General features: G+C 39.5%; 1 protein-coding gene across 1 annotated transcript in view; it reads right to left on the bottom strand.

The window, feature by feature from the left end:
• Positions 1–5,275: 5,275 nt before the first annotated feature.
• The window catches only part of LOC134664734 (uncharacterized), a 117,343-nt gene continuing 100,755 nt past the window's right edge, over positions 5,276–21,863 (bottom strand). The window contains exon 23 of the mRNA XM_063521481.1: positions 5,276–5,483. Within this exon, the coding sequence (XP_063377551.1) occupies positions 5,291–5,483 (193 nt within the window). The 3' untranslated portion in view covers positions 5,276–5,290. The remainder of the gene's footprint in view (positions 5,484–21,863) is intronic.

The following is a 21,863-nucleotide window of genomic DNA, read 5'->3' on the forward strand; positions in this document are numbered from 1 at the left end:
CCATTTTTATCGACTATCACTATGCGCGTCCCTTTCGCACTAATATACTTGTTAGAACGTGACAGGCATGGTGACAAGGGATAAAAACGCGACCGTGCTACGCCGCCTGCAAGTCAAAATGCTCTCGTTTGTCGCGCATGACATGATAAGAAATTAAAGCAGTGAATAAATATGTCAGGGTAGTCCATATAACTTTCCTTCTTTCCCATGCGAGGCGGTTGCGTGTGCCGCGACCTTGAAAAATATGGAAACTGATGAAACTCTTATAAAACGGCTTTCAATGAAACTAACTTATAAACTTATTAAGGGCTCAACTTTAATCTTGTATCCATGTGAAAACAATAAAAAAAGCAATGCCAAGTATGTAGGTTTATCCTCACACGCACGTTTATTTATTGTGGCGGTATTAGGTTTTTGTTTTAGCGAGATTTGAGTCGCTTTATGTTTGTAGTGCATTGCATGCTGTTATTAAAACTAGTTTATATTATCTAGTGATATGATTAGATAATTTAGATAGATGATATAAAATCGAAGGTTTTTAGTGTCATGTAAATAAAATAGTACCATGTTAATAAATACATATATGAAATATGAAACAGTAGAGCGTCGATCACTGAAGTGACATTAAGAGTCACTAATTAGAACATCATAAATTATGTATGGAAATTAGTCAGCCTTCATTATTTCCTCTTTTCTAAGCCTACCTATGTAAAAAATACCTGTAAAGTGACACTAAACGCCCCAGTGCTGTAAGCTAGTAAAGTAACATGAGCTATAAGATCGGAAAGAAGGAAATTATAAGCAAGTCATCTAAGTTACAGTATGGTGAAAGTTTATGCCGTAAAAAGAAAGGCAGAAGCATTAACAGTGGTATTGAAGACTGGCAGGGCTTCATTTAATACAAATGTTATTGACATTTAATCATATTAATACACAATTCGTAAATCCAAAAATCTGATCAGATCATGGAGCATATCATGACCCCGTTTTTGGCACGATAAAACAAGATAAAGAAAGTTTAAGTTAAGTTTTTATTAAAGTACTCATCTCCTCCATTCAAATAATAATATAAGTATTTTTCGTATACACTGAAATAGGCTTAACAGATTATATATTAAGTATACATATTTTGTATTTAACGAGTCCTCAGCATAAACTGGAAGCAAATCGACTTTTTAATAACATCTTGACATGGCGGGCGACTGATCACTATTTAGAAAATGTTACGATCTCACCAGGGAACTGGCAACACTTATATATGCTGTACAAAATGCATAATCAAAGTTATAGAAAATTTAAGTGACCAGTGACCATAGCGGTGTCATGTTACGAGCTGTCAAAAACAAGGTGGAATTGCGCTCCATTAGGTATTTATTAATTTATTATTGCAAATGGCAGAGGCGCGTTACTTACACTCATCGAATGATGCTCATCCCCCGGCTGCGTGCGGCAAACAAGGCGATGCAACCAAACAGACAAACGTTACAACAAACACGCAAACAAACAAAAATGTGCCAACTAGCATATACATTAGCAAAACATTGATGCCTCGTCCTAAGTGGAGCGATAAACGACAACTGTCACTATCGTGGTGATATGACGCTTCGAGTTGTCGCTTGATCGCGTCAGTTAGGAGTGTTAAGGACAATTAAATAGCGTTCAAATTGACCAAACAGGAATAAGAAGCCTTTATTAGCTAATATAGTTCGTCTTACCTACTGGAGGTTTGACTTATGTTTTTGTAAGAAAGGGATAAAATAGAAATCACTTAACTAATTGAGACTTGTAATATTTTACGAAGATTAATTTGTTTTGTTTTAGTTATCAAAATAAAAAAAGAGTCTCTTAAAGTTAAAAAAACATATTACTATTTGGTCAAATTTACATTAAGAACATAGACGGACTGTTAGAATCAGACTAACTGAAAAAAAAACATTTGTTTTCCAATATACTCTAGCATAAATATGCATAATACTTTGCATTGAAACTGCAGATTGACATCTTATTAGCCTTTAGCAGTTGGTCTATGGCCTTTCTAGTCGAGACAATGTAAGTCCCTGTTATTATATAATATTTTGAGTTCTGGGGAAAATTTGCTTGAGGGTTGCAGGGCATAATATACATTAAGTAAATGATAAAGACATATAATATAACTGTTAGACGTTTATCACGTTCATGACGTTAGACATACTCGTGAGATATTTATGTCAATTACGGCGACTATTTTCGTATGTACCTTTGACTCCTTGAAACATAAAGTAACGGGCAAATAAACACCTTCCTTTCTGAGCCCGCGTGCCCTGCCCTAATACGAACCCGACCTTCCTTTACTTAAGGCAAATGAACTTGTTAAACTGTAAACCGATACCGCGACATACGTATCGGTTGCACAACACTGGTTTACTCCAAACATAGCAAATGCCTTCTATTTTTCCTTTCCTGTAACTTTATACGTTTGTTTTCGCCCCATTCATATCCTTACAAATGGTAGTGCCAACAGAGAACAAAAAAGTAGAAATTTGATAGCAAGCCTCGTGGGGAACGTGGTCTATCTGACATGTTCATTGTTTCATTTTAATTATACATTAGCTGCAAAAACATCTAAGTAATAAAGATCTAAAGAACGCAGTTTCAATTAGGCATTGTGCTATAAAGGCGGATTAGAGTCATTAGCTATCTGAAATTTCCCAAACACTGCTTTACGAGGGAACAATGAGTGTAGATTTGGATCTATGGGACCTATAGAATAAATTGTTGAACCGCACATGGGAAACGTTCTTAAAGGGAGTCACCACACGTATCAACACAGATATCGTTTGAGCTGATCGCTCACACTTAACATAGACACAAATCCACGTTAGACCATTGACTGTAAGTTCTTTCTTCGGCATACATATATGCGCGATTATAGTTGTATGAGTGTCACCAAGTGCGCCTATCAATTGTCAATCAATACGCGTGAAGAGAACTTAATCAAGACACGGTGAGTGGTAACATTTTATGTTGGTTTTGATTCGCTCGTTTCGGAAAACGAAGAAAAAGAGAAAAGATGTTTTGCTTCAATAAAGGTAAAGACGTTATGAAGCGAGCATGACACGAAGTACATTCTATGCTGGATTGCAGCCGCGTGGTCCAAACCGAAGGAGAGACCATTTATGCATCAGCAATTTTTGACTATTTACTTAAAAATATGAAACGCGCGTAGTTGAATGTGGTGATGCCATAATGTTAACTCGCGGCCACACATGATTGGTCGGGAGGTAACGGCAAACGCGTGCTATTAGAGTAGGTACTTAACTAGGGGGAAATTACAAATGAGCGCTACTTCCTACGTGTACGCCCTTACTTGCACACGTCAACATAATAATCATGCTTTCTCGTTATGCATACCAAACACGTAAATGTTACCTCCATGTATTTACACAACAGTAAGGCACAATCAGAACAGTAAATCGCATTTCTACATTGAAACATGTTTCTAATGGAAAGAAAGGTCTGTAAATGCAGTTATTGCGTTTTATTAAACTACCAAGCTATTCAAACTGAAGGATAAGTTTAACAAGTAAGGAAATTGAGTTTAGACTGGTAATGGAAGACCCGATTTTGATTATTATAACTGACGTAAAAAAAGGTGGATGTTCTCAATTATCCGCCATAAAGTAGAGAGTGAGTGTTTAGCTGTGTATTATTTATAATTTTACCTAGGTACTTATTATTTTGTGTTGCGCCGTTAGTTACTCTTGTTACATAGAAGGCCCATTTAAGTCCGGAAGTTAAATGAAAGTACAAGGTTTCGTATAAGCTTTATTCTAACCCAGTAAGTATATACTATGTGGGTTGATATTCGCCTTGAACAATGTCACACAGTCAAATTACACGATTAATGACTTGTATTGTATAGGTAGTTAGATTAGGTGGGTGGATCTAAGTAGGTATTAGGTATTTGGATCAAAAAATTTTTTGCTGTGGCTCTGTGGACATATTAAAATAAATGAACTTTAAAGTCTTAATTTTCTTGCTGGATCCTTTCAGGCATGTTCCAACCTTCTAAAACAAATGCACCCAAATCGTTAAACTTTCGTATTGCCAACAGGAAAATCGCCAGTTTTCCCGAACGTATTTGACCAATTTGCAATTCCTCTTGCTATTTATTTTTTATTGAGATTATTATCTGAGGTTCTAATAGTTTACTTTTTTAATAACAACTTTCTAATAGTAAATTATATGTGTAACCAAAAAATATTATTCTAAAATTTTTCGTTACGATTCATTTCACACTGCTCTGCCGTATGTGATGTGCAACCTACTAAATAATGGCTATTATCCGCTATAAATGTAGATAGTTAATACCTACAAAAAGTAACAAGGAAGCTAATTATTATAGGTTAACAGACAGCTACCTGTAAAACCTTAATAAATGTAATGTGAGCACTGATGAAATCTAAGACTATTTCACATTTAATAAGCTCAATTATAAGGCTGTAAAGTTGCTGATAATTACAAAACTAAATCTTGCAAAGAAAAAAAAACAGTTCTTGCAGTCACTACATGCATGCATTTACAATACCGACCAATATTATCCATATTTCAATATCAGGTGCCATAAAATATGTAAGTATGTACCTAATGTTTATTTGATGAGATCTAGTTAAATAAAGTTGTTCTTGCTATGATATTTCAGTGATATTCTATTGGCCGGCAGTGTAAGTATGCTAGTAACATAAAAAGACATAGGCTAGAGCCTATGTGTGACTAAGGCACTAGATAAGGCAGACATCCTAGGGAAAAAACAAATGCTGGTATTGTGAAAATTAAGGCCATCCCTGACTTAACGGTAAGGAATCAGCACGAAGATTCGAGTTACTAAGGCAAAACTGTGATTTCATAATACGTCGATTTCCTCGTATTTACGCACGATACGCATAAATTCGCCACTTGTGGGCTGAGGGGTGAATGACTCAAAGCCGATAAATGAGTAGGTAATGTGTGCGTGCATATTCGGCTGGTCATGAACTCAGTTTTGTCTCGAGCGACCCTGCCTTTTGACTGGTAACTATACCGATTCCGCACTGCAAAGTCAGAAAATTATCTATAGTCGGAACAAACCAACTCTGCACCGATTTCGTCGCGACAGTGTTAAAGTGCCTTAATAAACGTCTTAAAAAAATTAGGTTTATGCTGACACCTCCGCACTTTTTCAATGCAAAGTTTATAAATGCAGAGTTAGCTTAATCCAGCTTTATGTATAGGAGCACAGGGGTCCTAATGCATTGCACTATACAAGGACCAATCATGCTATACGTGCCTCCTGCAAGACTCGCTTAAGCTGTAGCAGCAGCGTCTTGATGTCCACGACATCCTGGAGCAGAGACGCCGGCGCGGGCGCAGGCGCGGGCGACGCGGTGCCTTCGCTGGCGGCGTCGGACGGCGTCTGCGCGCGCGAGCGCTGCAGAAGACGCGCCGTGCGCACAGGCAGGCTGGCCCTGGGGACAACAATATCAACTTTAGTAAAAGAAGATACTTCCTGTAACTACCTACATTCCTACAATACAATTCAGCAAACGCGTTTAAGGAGGCAGAAGGTTCGGTCATCCAAACATTAAGGATGAGTCACGTTAGACCGGGCCGTGTCTGGGCCGGAGCTTCAGGAGCTTACTCTTCTAATGACAGGACGGGCGATCACATGATGCTTTCCATAGAAAACGATGAGCTGGAATCTCCGGCCCGGACACGGTCGTGTTTAACGTGAGTCGTCTTTTACAGTCAGTCAGTTTCACCAAACCATCTGTCACCGTTAAAACGTGCGCTAAATTGTACCTATTTTAGGGAAAAATTCATAATTAATTGCCGATTGTCATTGACCAGTCTGTCAAATGTGATTTTTGCAACTGACCCTTAGGGTCGGTTAGATTACCTTTAGGTACCTATTCTTCTTGCTTTTAAGTAATTTAAAGCGTGAAATATTACTGATGAACGTCAACTTTCTCTATTGTTAACATTGGATGGTGTAATGTGCCCTTAACTGAGCGTGGTTTATAGCTTGGGCATAAAATTGTAGTTGGGTTAGTAAATACTTCTCTTCCACAACACCGTAACAGCCGTTGGAAAGCTCAATCAATTGTTATACCATATTCTCACGCGGCAAATTCTAAACTCAAACTAGATTTTCCAAAGAAAAAACATATGTGTTTTCATTGGCCGTTATGACTTTTATGCGCGCATCGTCACCCTCAGTCAATCGGATTTTATGAAATCATTCAGACTTCATAAAATCGATACTATTAATCGTAATAAAGAAAAGAATAAAAAAGAAAGTAGTGTAACATAAATTTGTCGATCTCACACCATCCTTATCCATCGTAGGCCACGTCTACGCCTCGGCTAGTCTGTGGCCATGAGTAAGCCCATTCATAATAATAAAAATAAAAAAATTCTTCAAGCAATACTCATCATTAATAACTGTCAAATATACACTATATTAGGTACAGTATATCAGTATAGGTATCGATCTCACACCATCCTTATCCATCGTAGGCCACGTCTACGCCTCGGCTAGTCTGTGGCCATGAGTAAGCCCATTCATAATTTAAAAAAAAATCCTTCCATCAATACTCATCATTAATAACTGTCAAATATACCCTATAATAGGTACAGTCAGCAGCAGAAAGTTACTACAGCGGGCGAGGTGTTCAAAATAACTTTGACACGCTCTAATTCTCTTAACAATAAAGTCGCGTCATATAATTTTGAACACCTGGCACGCTTAGCAACTTCTACTGCTGACTGTACTTAACATTAACTCGTATAACAGATTGCCAATTCCATAAGTCATCGGGGCGGGTGCGACGCGCCCTGTCAAATTAATTAGCGAAAATAGGGCGACACCCTATAGCTGTATCTAATTATATGTCACCTGTAGCCTAACACGCCTCAGTCTATATGTAGAAGCTGATAGTGTTTTGCGATTTGTTTTTGACATAAATAATAGAGACCCACTTCAACAGATTTACACAAAACTTTATCGAGATACCTACATCTAGTAAACCATCCTCTTGAATCACTATAGATATATTTGATGAAAACCGCGTTAAAATCCGTTGTATAGTTCAGAAGATTACAGAAGCGTACAGAGAGACTGAAGGTGCGACTTTGTTTAGCGCAGATTATTTTGAATTTCAATTCCATAGTCACCCAGACAAAATACAAAATATTTTTTTAATCAGTTCATCGGTTAGATAAGCATAGAAACCCATACTATAAAAATATTAGATAGGTACACATATTTATAAATACCCCATCGTCATTGTGCGGTGTGTGTCGGGAGACTCGAGGGTTGAAACTAGGCTGAACATGACAATTCCATTTGATTTTAAATACTATTAAAAGATAGGTATGTCCTTGTAGCCGGACAGCATTTTTAGATGCGTCTTGGAAAGACTACCCTGCTTGCGAAAAGCTAGGTTGTCTCATATAATTGAACGCTATAAGATTGTTGAAAATAAATAATGGAGTAAGTAATCTTGATGAACACAGTTTTTAATTTTGATCAGGAAAAGTAACTAGGGGGACAGTGTCACGAAGGAACCAATGAATAACTAGACGATTAAATAATAAATGGTATAACAACACTATTGGTTATTCTGTGTAACAACTAAGGTGTGAATTATTTAGGCATTTCTAGTTATTTATTAATTTTGTAATGCCATTTAAAGTAAGGAGTTTTTTTTATTTAAATGTGTACTAACAACACTATTTACTCTTAACGTAGCATGGTGAACCCATTAGCAAGTTAGTTAACAGTGTGGAGTGGGCTGTGATACCTAATATTGACCAATTTACTTAATAGTAGGTACTCTACTGCAAATAAAAGGGATCTTTCTTTAAATTTTTTTATCAAAGATTTTTTATCAATAACAATACGTGGTAAAAGTCAGCACCGATTAAAGTAACGAGTGGAGATTAAGTTGTTCAGTAGGTAAATTGACCGGACTTTGATTAATGACTTATCATTTACTCGTATCATAACAAAATAAGGCTAATTATTGAGTTATTTTATTGATAATATTTCTTTTGTTATATTAACTATGTGGGGCCTATCAGAGAGGAAGATGGCACTATGGAAGAAGGAAAAATAGGGAGCTAGAGGAGCTGGTTGCGATGCCTAATATAATTGGCGAGATCAAAGCCACACGACTCCGCTGGCTTGGTCACCTGGAGAGGATGGGGGAGGATCGTGCTGTGAGAAGAGCGTATGTGAGGCACCCGGGCGGAAAACGTCCGTCCGGGCGTCCCAGATACCGCTGGAGTGACGAAGTCCAAAAAGACCTGTCCGCCCTCGGAATACCCAACTGGCGTGAAGTGGCGCAGAATAGGGCAGAATGGCGCTCTCTTGTGTCAGAGGCCAAGATCCTCTTTGGGTCACTGAGCCAATGATGTATGTATGTATGTATATTAACTATGTGTTGATTGACAAATAAAAGACGTATTCAACGTGCACCATTTATTCCGAGACAAAGATCCCTAGCTACCCACATATGGGTTATTATTAATGTACCCTACATATACAACACCTCCACCTTTATTACTAGCCATACACTCCTACAACATATGGTAGATAACTTAACTAGGTACTTAAATATATGTAATCACGAATAAGATAATCGTGAATTAACTTTCACTCCGGTTACACAAAACTGAACCTTGTTTCAGCTACACAAGGCTCGATCATGTGAAAATTAGTTCACTCACTCTGGTTACAACCAAAAACACATATGACATCTTAGCAACTATAGGTAACATATTTATGTAAGTATATAAGAATATAAGCAGTATAGGCAACATAAGTAGCACAGTAGTATAGGTAAGTTACAATAACAACTGTTTCTTTTTTTAAATTCTTAATTTATGAAAAAGTTATACAGAGCTAATTTAACTTAGGTAGTCTTATAGGTACGTCAAAAGTAGTCATCAAAACCGAATCTAACGGGAGGTTTCACAACTCTTTTCGATTGCACGACAGTTGGTACATTAGGTAATGGTGCTTCTGCGATTTCGACATTCCCTGCTGCACCCTTAGCATGAACACTGTTCTTTGGCACCCCGGCCCGGGTCGGCTCGGCCGGCCCCGGAGCTACTGGCAATTGCGCCGCCGAGCCGGTTGACGGCCCCGGGCGCGGCGACATCGAGCCCTCACCGCTATCTAGCTCCGGCTCAGGCACCTCCTCGGGCAACACAAACGAGCTACTGGAACGACGTTTATTATTACACTTTTGTCCATTTCTTTGTTATGCAATACAGGTTGACTGTTTATTGTTGACTTTACTTTAGGAACTGTAATATCTAGCTCGCATAGCCATTGTCGACCTAGTAAATTAGTGCTATCACCCCCTTCTAAAATATACAGATCTAATACTTTTGTAATATTGTTGTGACTGACTTTCACCTCTAAATATCCCCGAAGTTTTACTACAGACTTGTCATAAAACGTAATATTTACGCGACAAGGTTTTATAGGTAAATCATTAAAACATCGCCTATAGGTATCTTCATTAATACAAGATAGCGCTGACCCCGTATCAACCTCCATTAGAAAGGGCTTATTCTGTACTAAAAGTGACATACACACCGGTTTATAGTTTGCCAAGGACATCTGGTACATAGGTTGTTCATCATCGTAATCACCATCACTATCAGCAACAGTCACGCCCGACTGCTCCGAAGTGGTCGTCTCGTCGACTGGCTCCTGCATCCAGTAGGCACCAGTAACCCTGCGCCCGCGCGCGCCGCCTCGTCCGCGCCGCCCGCCGCCGGTCACGCTCGCTCCGCGTGATGTGCGTAAGGGATCCTCCTCCATTTCTTTTCGTCGTCTCAGAGTCGGCTCTTGACCCGTAACATGATTTTCAGGACACATCCTCCGCAAGTGACCCACCCTTTTACATAAACTACAATCATAGTTGCGGAATTTACAGTTTTCCGTTTTATGTTGAGTATCACCACAAGCCATGCATTTAAACATTATGTTTATTTTGTTCATATCGATGGGGGTGGTTGGGTTTTGGTCTACTGCGCTGGCATCCCGCTCGGCCGCCTCCAAAGTGCACGCTAGTGTCACCGCCTTGCCGTAGGTTAATTTATCGTCCTCCGCGAAAAGTCGTTGTCGCGTATTTTCACTTCTTATGCCGCACACTAGCTGGTCACGTAAATTGTCTTCTAAAGTTGTCTTAAAGTCACAATGTAAAGATAACTTTTTAAGTTCTGCCACGTAATCCGCTACTAGTTCGCCCTCCATTTGCCGTCGCTGCCGGAATTTATATCGTTCGGCCAAAATAGAAGGTTTAGGTTGGAGATGTTTTTTAAGTAAGTCGACAGCGTCCGCGTACGTTAATTCTGAGGGCTTCTTCGGACTCGCTAAGGTTGATAATAACTCGTAGGCCTCCTCTCCCATGACCGCAATCAACGTGGCCAACTTAACGGTACTGTCCACTTTGTTTGCAAGGAAGTACATCTCCACTCGCTCGCAATACGCAGTCCAATTGCCACTTTTCATATCAAATTCACGCAACTTTCCCACTGACATTGTTTTAAACTTGATGAAAGACAATTACACTGTCTTTTTCGAATAATTTTTACCTCGATCGCCACTGACAAATAAAAGACGTATTCAACGTGCACCATTTATTCCGAGACAAAGATCCCTAGCTACCCACATATGGGTTATTATTAATGTACCCTACATATACAACAACGTCAACATATACACCATCACTACCATCCATTCAGGCCGAACGGATCACAATCAGCGAGCAGTTTATTCGTAGAGTAGTTTGTTTACCAGCAGTTGAATACAAAAGTACTATGTTTTCTTTAGGATTAGAAAGAACTTGTAAAAAAAAGCGAAACATTGAAGTAAATATAAGTACAGTAAGAAATTAATCATTGTGTTTAGTAAGGACCGCCCCCCGTAATACTAATAGCACATATGTAAATTACCTCATAAATGTCCTCATGCTTAATTTTGCGAAAGATATATCTAATGCTAACAAAAACACTAACTATAGAATAACAAAAACTATAGAATATCGTATTGTAGATATCGTCAGACTCTCGAGTGGATGACAATGCTATGACATTTTTGCAACGGAACGTGTCAGATTGTGTCGCTATTGATACCTATCGCAGTGAATAGGTCGCACTCGCACCTTATACAGAAGAATGCTAAGAATTGACACAATTATCTTTTCAGAGCGGTTGTGGAGGGAATATAAGCAAAACAAATGCATGTCGATGCTATTGGAAAGCCAAAACATCCGGCTACGATGCATTGAGTAATGTTGCGTTTTGCGTTAAGGGTAAACTAAACATCCAGACAATGAAACAATAAGTCCCATTGACACATGCAAATAGCATTGGTAAATAAATAATACCCACCTAACTGGACATTTACTTATTTTGCGGTTAACTGACACAGTTTGCCGATACGTACATAAAACATTTACCTCGTTGGCGACTTCGCCGTAATCCAATTGAGACGTTGTATTCTATTAAGAACTAAGTACTTATATTACATTACGTAGGATTAGGCCCCAGGAAAAGCCTTGATCAATATTTTGGTAAACTTAATTCTTAATGACGAAAACGCATAGAGTGAATCTAAATTGCAGCACACGTTTGCCTCTCGGTTGGCCTTGCATTAGTTAGTTGCTTGGCCGTGTGTGTTTTTGGCCTTTCTGTGCACACGAATTGAAACAATAGTTACATTTATTTGCTTAAGATACTATTGTGTTTGATTCTTTGTTCCAGCCAATATTCGTGGAGCAACGATCCAATAAAGAATACAACCAATAATGCTTTATAACTGGCATTGAATTGCCACAAAAAGTTGTGGAAACATTCTTACCTAAGCGAAATATTGATATCTGATAATACACGCTAGCCTAAGATATCGTTATCATTATGAATGATTCTTAAGTTTGTTATTACAAACCAAACTAGCAATATGGCACAAAACAACAGTTAACATTAACACTAGATGCACTGAACCGTGTCGAATAGTTAATATGGACCTGTATTGCTTGGCGCGCTGGCTGCGGAGGCTCGGGGCCGGGCTGCAGGAGCGCGCCGTGCTGGGCTCGGCCACGTGCAGGTCGGTCTTCAGGCGCCGCGCGCTCGGCGCGGCCGCCACGGGCGATGCGGCCGGACGCATGCCGAGGAGACTTTCACGCCGCGCACGCACGCGGCCGACTGAAGACCGCGCGCGAGCGCTATCGCGCCCGCCACCGCCGACGCAGCTCGCCCGGAAAAATCAGATCTCGTGGCGACGACCCTATCCATTCAGGCCGAACGGATCACAATCAGCGAGCAGTTTTCTTTTTACACTCTGTTTGCAATCAACCCGATTACGCTCCATGATTCCTCGTTATCGGAACCGAGTCATCACGAATCAAAAACGTCCAACTGTCAATTTAGTTTGGCAACAGTGGCACTGGCATGTCGAATGCCGGGCAGGTGTGCCTGAAAGGTAGAACAGAGCGAGCGACAATAATGCCGCGTAGCACGGCGTCACGCTAACTGGGCGCACTGGCTTCACAACACTTTCTTTTGTACGTGATTTTTGTTTATTTTAGGTCGTTTCTCAAAAAGTTGGCACCGCCACCTGTAAATAGGTTTATGTTAGAACTTTTTTTTCGTTATGTACTATTTTTATATATAAAAAATTAATACATATTTAGAGAGACTTTTTACACAGAGGCCTAATACTTTGAAAAAATTTTAATAAATATTGATTACAAAAAAAAATATTGTAACTACGTTTATCCGTTAACCTGCCGTGTCCCAACGCGAGGTACTGATGTTCCGAGCTATGAAAACCACACAAAATATTAACTTAATTTAACGGCATTACCGTATTTTATTAACATATATCCTTAACTTTTAAAGTATTACTATCGCATAACAATATTATACTTATATTTTAAGTTATTCGGCTTCAAAGTTTGTCCAAGGCAATTCTTAACAGTCACCTGGCGCGTCACATTCACGACGATTGTATAACCCCCACCGCACCTTTCCCGTCTCACTCCGCACGAGCTGAAGCCGTCACTCATCAGCTATCACCTGGTAGGACGAAGACGTGGTTATTGTGCTTCGCAAATAAAACACAAACGACAAAGTATCGGAAATTGGAGTTTGTAATGGGTAAGTACTCTTTATCCTGGAGTCGATATCTTGCTAATTATGTAACCTATCGCATTACTATCAAGATATGTAACGTAAACAATAGTTTAGTTTTATATGCCTAAGTATGGAGTTCATCAAGCTAATACATTTTGTGTATTCGCGATATAACTGCCATTTTCCCCATCACCTGCATATCGTCCACCTGGCTAAAACTGCCAGGTGGATGAGATTTTGCGGCAGGTTAATGTCACTGATACCACAACTAATACTCGTAACTATATAATTATATAGCGGTTATATCGCTTTTGTGTGTTAATTTAGGAATAAAAACTATCCTGTCTGTTAAAACTGCATATTATTGAAATTTTTGTACTTTTGTCTTAAGTCTCGTTAACCTGTCCAAAAAAGTCAGGTGAATGATGCAATGGCAGGTGAACGAAGCGTCCTTCACCTGCCATATGACAGGTGATCGATAATTATTTAAAATCCACGTTACATATACTGAAACTAGATTTGTGACGTCCCACGGGAAAAGGTACCTTATGAGGGTTTTTAGTTTAAGACATATATTAAAATGTTTTGTAAAAAGTATAAGTATATGCAGATTAGTCCCGTTCTTGTCAAAACCCAGTTCTGATTATGGGATCTATGAAGAATCGAGGGAACTCCTCAAATCTTAAAGGCATACATATAGTGATTTTTGTGTTTTTATTTACAAATCAAGCATATACATTCACAAAAGTGACATTGGATGAAGTGGAACTGCTGATGAAGATCAGAACGAAACTCTTCAACGACGCATAGTTCACGTTTGGCGATTTGTCCTCTTCGTTATGTTTGTTAAGCAAGATAAGTTTATAAGCTGCATTTTTGTCAATCTCCAGTTCTGATGATGGGATCCATGAGGAATCGAGGGAACTCCTCAAATCTTAAAGGCATACATATAGTGATTTTTGTGTTTTTATTTACAAATCAAGCATATACATTCACAAAAGTGACATTGGATGAAGTGGAACTGCTGATGAAGATCAGAACGGAACTCTTCAACGATGCATAGTTCACGTTTGGCGATTTGTCCTCTTCGTTATGTTTGTTAAGCAAGATAAGTTTATAAGCTGCATTTTTGTCAATCTCGAGTTCTGATGATGGGATCCATGAGGAATCGAGGGAACTCCTCAAACCTTAAAGGCATGCGTATAGTGACTTTTGGATTTACATCAGAAAATCAAGCATTTTCATTAAAAACTGTCGCATTTGATGAAGTGGAACTGCTGATGATGATTAGAACAGAACTCTTCAACGATGCATAGTACACGTTTGGCGATTTAGATTTTGACTTGGATTGGGAAGGGGCTGGGACCCGGACCCAGACTCGGGCCCGGACTCGGACCCGGACTGTGACTCGGACCCGGACCTAGACTCAAACCCGGAGTCGGACCTGGACCTGGATCCCGGCTCTTATCTGAACCTGAACCCGGACCTAACCTGACCTGACCTTGCACCAAACCTGAGTTCCACTAGGTACTGCGAGGGTTCAACATCAGCTCTATCTTGGGTACTGCGCTCCCAAGTGCTCATCAAGACGTGTCGAATGACCAAAACAGCATGTGTCTATGTTGCATCAAACCTGAGTTCCAGTAGGTACTTCGAGGGTTCAGCATCAGCTCTATCTTGGGTACTGCTTTCCCAAGTGCTCATCAAGACGTGTCGAATGACCAAAACAGCGTGTGTCTATGTTGCACCAAACCTGAGTTCCACTAGGTACTGCGAGGGTTCAGCATCAACTCTATCTTAGTAACCACTTTTCCAAGTGTTCATCAAGACGTGTTGGATGACCAAAACAGCGTGTGTCTATGTTGCACCAAACCTGAGTTCCACTAGGTACTGCGAGGGTTCAGCATCGGCTGTATCTTGGGTACTGCCCTCCCAAGTCCTCATCAAGACGTGTCGGATGACCAGAACAGCGTGTGTCTATGTTGCACCAAAACTGAGTTCCACTAGGTACTGCGAGGGTTCAGCATCAGCTCTATCTGGGGTACTGCTCTCTCAAGTGCTCATCAAGACGTGTTGGATGACCAAAACAGTGTGTGTCTATGTTGCACCAAACCTGAGTTCCACTAGGTGCTGCGAGGGTTCAGCATCAGCTCTATCTTGGGTACTGCTCTTCCAAGTGCTCATCAAGACGTGTTGGATGACCAAAACAGCATGTGTCTATGTTGCACCAAACCTGAGTTCCACTAGGTGCTGCGAGGGTTCAGCATCAGCTCTATCTTGGGTACTGCCCTCCCAAGTCCTCATCAAAACGTGTCGAATGACCAAAACAGCGTGTGTCTATGTTGCACCAAACCTGAGTTCCACTAGTTACTGCGAGGGTTCAGCATCAGCTCTATCTTGGGTACTGCTCTTCCAAGTGCTCATCAAGACGTGTTGGATGACCAAAACAGCGTGTGTCTATGTTGCACCAAACCTGAGTTCCACTAGGTGCTGCGAGGGTTCAGCATCAGCTCGATCTTGGGTACTGCCCTCCCAAGTCCTCATCAAAACGTGTCGAATGACCAAAACAGCGTGTGTCTATGTTGCACCAAACCTGAGTTCCACTACGTGCTGCGAGGGTTCAGCATCAGCTGTATCTTGGGTACTGCCCTCCCAAGTCCTCATCAAGACGTGTCGAATGACCAAAACAGCGTGTGTCTATGTTGCACCAAACCTGAGTTCCACTAGGTACTGCGAGGGTTCAGCATCAGCTCTATCTTGGGTACTGCCCTCCCAAGTCCTCATGAAGACGTGTCGAATGACCAAAACAGCGTGTGTCTATGTTGCATCAAACCTGAGTTCCACTAGGTACTGCGATGGTCCAGCATCAGCTCTATCTTGAGTTCTGCTCTCCCAAGTGCTCACCAAGACGAGTTGGATGACCAAAACTGCATGTGCCTATGTTGCACCAAACCTGAGTTCCACTAGGTACTGCCAGGGTGAATAGACAGTAAGATTGAATGTTTACTTATTCACAGAAACTTGTTGTTAAATTGGGAATCGAATCGAAGGTGAGGTGGGTCAGAATCCAAAATTTTAATCATCGTGGTGGACAATAAGGTCCCTTTTTACAGAAGATGACACATTTTTCGATTATTTTTAGAGGGCATTGAAAATGATGTGGTGGACAGGTGGATGACACTCATTACAGGTGAACGATGACAAGAAACCAGGTTAACGGCAACGGACACAGGTTAATGACGCCTCTCGATAACCTGTCAATATTTTCATTGGAATTTGTACTTATTTCTCGATAACCTGCTTCTACTATCGATAACCTGGAGACAAAATATCTTTCACCTGTCCTTGATATCATTAACCTGAATTTCAAACGCCTATATCTCCTAAACTAATTGAAGGAATTGCTTCCCTTCCACATTTTCTAATAGTTAAAGTTGCCTTTTAACGATCCCAATAAAAAAAAATGCGAAAATGCAAAATTTTTGAAAAACGTTAACGTTAACCTGGCGGTGCCAACTTTTTGAGAAACGACCTTTACGCGGTTGCTCACTAGATAAATTCTCTTTCACTTTTCTTGCAGTCCCTCTAATAATAGCACTTGAAGTCGTCACATTATGTTTTCACTCCAAATAATAATTGTCGGTAGTACAAAAAGTGGAACGATGCGAGCGGTGTGGGTCAGTGTCACTGTCTGGCTCGTTTGTTTGTTTGGTGCGAAACGCCGGGCCATATGTCCTTCGTCTGGGTGCAGGGCGCATGCGCTGCACCGCTCAATACCATCCCCCTCGCTCAGCTGATTTATTTTGCGGTGATTCAAGCTTTAAGTAGGCGTCAGGGTTAATTCTATAAATAAGAAACGCCTTGGACTGTTTATCTATAGAATCTCCTCTTATACTCTCGTTTATCTAAACTGAGTCTCAAAACCAAATAGTTTTTAATAAATTCCGATATCACAAAACTGTCATAGTCATAGTCATTCATATCACTCTATCGTAGCAAATCGAATTAAAGTAAAATTGCCAGCTCGGCTCGGTCATCGCCTCTTCTCCAACCACCCTACTGGCCAACTTGGCTAACTGGCCACATCGCGGACTCAATGAGCATAATTTCACTCTATTCTGTTAAGAATTGTTTTATTAAAGGTAGGTTTTATATTTACAGTCATTAATTAGTAGGTAGGTAGGTAGGTAGGTTTTATGGGCACTTTTGCACCGGAAGCGTCTGGGAGCGGCAGCAATGTTTAGTTAGTAACTTGTGTGTGTTTAGTTTGTAAGTATGACTAACTGTATGTATGTTTTGATATAAATAAATTCTAAATTGATTAGTAGGTAAGTATTAAGTACCTATATGTTTGCAGAACATCATTTGCGTGCAATACTGGCATCTAACCGAGCCACGACTTAATTAGCTGAGCCTGCGTGCATAATGTGATTCAACTCGAGACTAAATGCCAGTAATGATCGTGGATGCTGATGAACCCGCCTGTCACGGCAGTGTACACCCAAACCTGAGATTGTTCTTCCCATCTTTTATAGAGTATTCGCCTCATTGGACCCGTCACAAGCCGTAACAACTGTGAGTAATCGGTGTACACACTATACTGGTTTCCACGCGGCGATAACTCTTTTAGGTTATGGGAGTAAAAGGCCAGTGAGGTGAATCCGACCGCGACGTTTGTTCAAAAAACGAAACACTACGGGACAATACCAGAGAATAGATAACAGTTACCTACTACACCTATACGTAATGAAAGTTTATATAATTCGGTGACAAACCCAACAAAAACACGGTACTGCCTCTGTATCTTGCATAGCACTTGCATTGCATAACTCGTGCACATTAGCTACATGCGCCTGGATGCCCTGGACGCACCCAGCCAACGTGCTAATCGTTAACGATCCTCAGCGAACGAAACTGTCACTGTCGCACTAAATATGGAACAGAGGGAACGATTGCCATCTTGGCTACGCACCCTGAGCATCCTAAAAGCGAAACATCGCAAAAAGTTTGGAACTCTTGGCAGTGCTCAGGTGCTCACACTCAATACACTTATTTCTGCAACTACCTTGGCTTTTAAAAACCGGGCAAGTGCGAGTCGGACTCGCGCACGAAGGGTTCCGTACCATAGGTAATGCAAAAAAAAAGCAAAAAAAAGCAAAAAGAAAACGGTCACCCATCCAAGTACTGACCCCTCCCGACGTTGCTTAACTTTGGTAAAAAATCACGTTTGTTGTATGGGAGCCCCATTTAAATCTTTATTTTATTCTGTTTTTAGTATTTGTTGTTATAGCGGCAACAGAAATACATCATCTGTGAAAATTTCAACTGTCTAGCTATCACGGTTCATGAGATACAGCCTGGTGACAGACGGACGGACGGACGGACGGACGGACGGACGGACAGCGAAGTCTTAGTAATAGGGTCCCGTTTTACCCTATGGGTACGGAACCCTAAAAAAACGGATAGAAAGGCTCTGCTACGAAGAGGACTAGCAAATGAGGGTAGCTTTTAGTAGGTAAGTTTTATAAACGACTATTAAATGCAATTCTCGGCTTACCCTTCGGTCGTTTCAAATCCCTGCTGCTATTAAAATACTCAACATTGATGAGAAGTAGCTAATGCGTCGCGACGTAGCGCCTGACCATATTATTCTATTAAATGTTTGCGATACAACGCACGTTGTAGAATAAATGATAAGGAACTTGTTTCTTATGTACTCGTTATGAACAATAATCAAATTATTAATTCAATTTAAAATATGTTTAAAATAACAGTGAAAGGTATACATCGTTTTCAGCGATCTAACCTGGCCCCGTAGACAACATGCCAATCGCTAACGCTCCGTAGCGAACGAAACGCAACTGTCACTATCACACCAATATGGAAGAGTGATAGAGAGACACAAAGCGATTCGATGGCGAAACGATAGCGATTGTCACCTTGGCTAGGGCGGCTGTTAAATACCTCTCGGCGTCGAATGATGGATTGATTAATACCGTTTAATTTTATATGGAGTAGGTAGCTGTCACGTAAAATGTTTGTGGTATTTTTTTTTAATTTAGCACATATATTTATTTAGAAATGTAACATTTACATAGGTAGGTACTTAATAAATAACAATGCGGTATAAACATATTTTATCAGTATTTTTTTAAATTAAGCCCAACAAAAAGACACTTGAAGGAACTGTAATAGCAGATCTAAAGTACGAATATTGACAGTTGCCTGCGACGTGGCCTTCTCTACCTTCTTCTCCGCGTCACGCTTAACATAATCGTGTGCTGGGTAGATCACAGATGGGGTAGATCCAGCAGCGTATAGCTGAATGAAATCAGGACCTACCTATGTACGAGTGGGACTCACATTATATCGGTTTGCCGTGGCTCCTGCAAGGGCCCCCATGAGGCGCACTCGCTGACTGTTGCCCCAGCACGAGGGCTGTGTAAAGGATGTTGTGAAACAATGACAAAACACTCGACTTATCGGGACGCGATCTGACCGTTATTCAGAATATCGACCACTATGCCACTAGAAAACCAGCCTTATTTTGTGTCATTTGAAAAAGCTGGCTGTTACAGATTTTGGGGTCAAGTTACATTGGCAACGGACGAGAAAACGAGAAAACCTTTTTGTGAATAGCACGCCAGTGTTCTGATGAAAATGATTTGAGGTACAATGGGAAAGGAAATTGGTTTTTAGCGCATGGGATGTAGTGTTAATTGTTACTATTTTCTTGGCAGTATTTCTACAACCGCATAAAACAAGTAACCCGCACAATGATTAATAAAAACAACTATTAAAATGCCAAAGGGGCCCAATTACTTAGATATATTTTAATTTTATCTTATTTTATTTAGTATTAGTTTTTAGTTTTAATTTAGTTTTATTTTATAGATAAGTTAGTTTATTTTCATTTTTAATATTTGTATCTACCTTATCAATAAACTTTTAGTACAAAGTAAAACAACTATCAATATTGAATTATTAGTCTGCTGGCCTCATTGCTACTTATTTATTTCACCTCACCTATCTTAAGTTTCTTCTTTGGTAGAACATAAGACGCTTTTAAAAATGTTATCACCTTATATGTACATAATTCAACTATGTTCTCGCAATAAAAAATATTGATTGATTGATTGATTAAGCTAGTAGTATTGTAATTCCAAATAACTTTAAACCAAATAGATCCGATTTGCCTATATTTAGGCTACTTGAAAAACAGACCGAAGGCTCGAATCCATTACGTAATATAATTAGGGTCAATAACATTTTTGAACACATCAATAATTATACTCGTATTTGGTCACACCAGCGTTGTTATTCTCACCGGTGATCTAGAGCTTTGCCTCGAGAGCCGAACCGAGCCGAGAGAACCAGTATACAACAGATATGATCTTAATCTTTTTAATTATTAAAGGTCGACCAGTAATCACCACATTTTCACACCTAGTCGTGTAAAATAAAATAAAATTTTGAAGCCATTAGGCAACGATAAGACAGTACAAAGCGTCTGGCGAGTATTTTCTTTGCGGGAAGTATTTTCATTTAGAAAAAAATCACTCCTAAGGCTAGAAAATATACCCAATCGGCCGAATGGTTGAATGGAGACGATGTAAGTAATGCATTTTTCAAAACTGAAATAAACTGAATATTTCCTGGAAAATAATTTAATTTGTTCAAATACTTCATTGTAATGCATTTCTCGTTTAAATATTATCCAAAAAGTATGTATGCTATAGTTCTGTGCAAAGCTTCGCTCAAAGAGCATATAATCACTACGTTTTAAGAGTCGGCACTCTCGAACAATCCTCGAACCGAATTATGAACGTACATATCCCAACACACCAAATACAGGCTTAAAGATCTCGCATCCAGGCCATGATTGTTAAAAAAAGAAAAACCACACAACCTCTACTACCAACACAAAAAAAACAACGCTAGGGCTCGACACTTCCAGTACCTACTGTTTATCGATATCGATAAATGTGCGATACGTGCTGCTGTATTTACCTACTGTACTACCTATTAATAAAATAAAAGAACATTATACAGGGCGTCCCACGGCGATGCCACATGGAGGGAAAGTACCTTAAATATCATAGATAGCATATTTTGCTGAAAGAAGACTTCATTTTATTTTTAAAACTTAGTAAAGTTGCATTCATACTTTTTTAATTTTTTTTGAAAAAAAATGTAGTATGGAAAAAAATTATCGCGTCATTGGAGGAAAAGTACCTTAATTATTGTAAATGAACATCTTACTGAAAGAAGACATTATTTCGATTTAAAAAAACAAGTTGAATTGCATTTTAAATAATTTCATGGTTAAACCGGGAATCGAACCCGCTACACGAGAAAAATTTGGCAAAAAAATAATTCTCACATTGAAGCCTTTCGATCGGTATGACAAAGCTACAAGGTATTTTTTTTTCTCGTGTAGCGGGTTCGATTCCCGGTTTAACCATGAAATTATTTAAAATGCAATTCAACTTGTTTTTTTAAATCGAAATAATGTCTTCTTTCAGTAAGATGTTCATTTACAATAATTAAGGTACTTTTCCTCCAATGACGCGATAATTTTTTTCCATACATTTTTATCAAAAAAAAATTTAAAAAGTATGAATGCAACTTTACTAAGTTTAAAAAATAAAATGAAGTCTTCTTTCAGCAAAATATGCTATCTATGATATTTA

Source organism: Cydia fagiglandana, chromosome 5 (genome assembly GCF_963556715.1).
Source record: "Cydia fagiglandana chromosome 5, ilCydFagi1.1, whole genome shotgun sequence".
NCBI classification, from domain to species: Eukaryota; Metazoa; Arthropoda; class Insecta; order Lepidoptera; family Tortricidae; genus Cydia; species Cydia fagiglandana.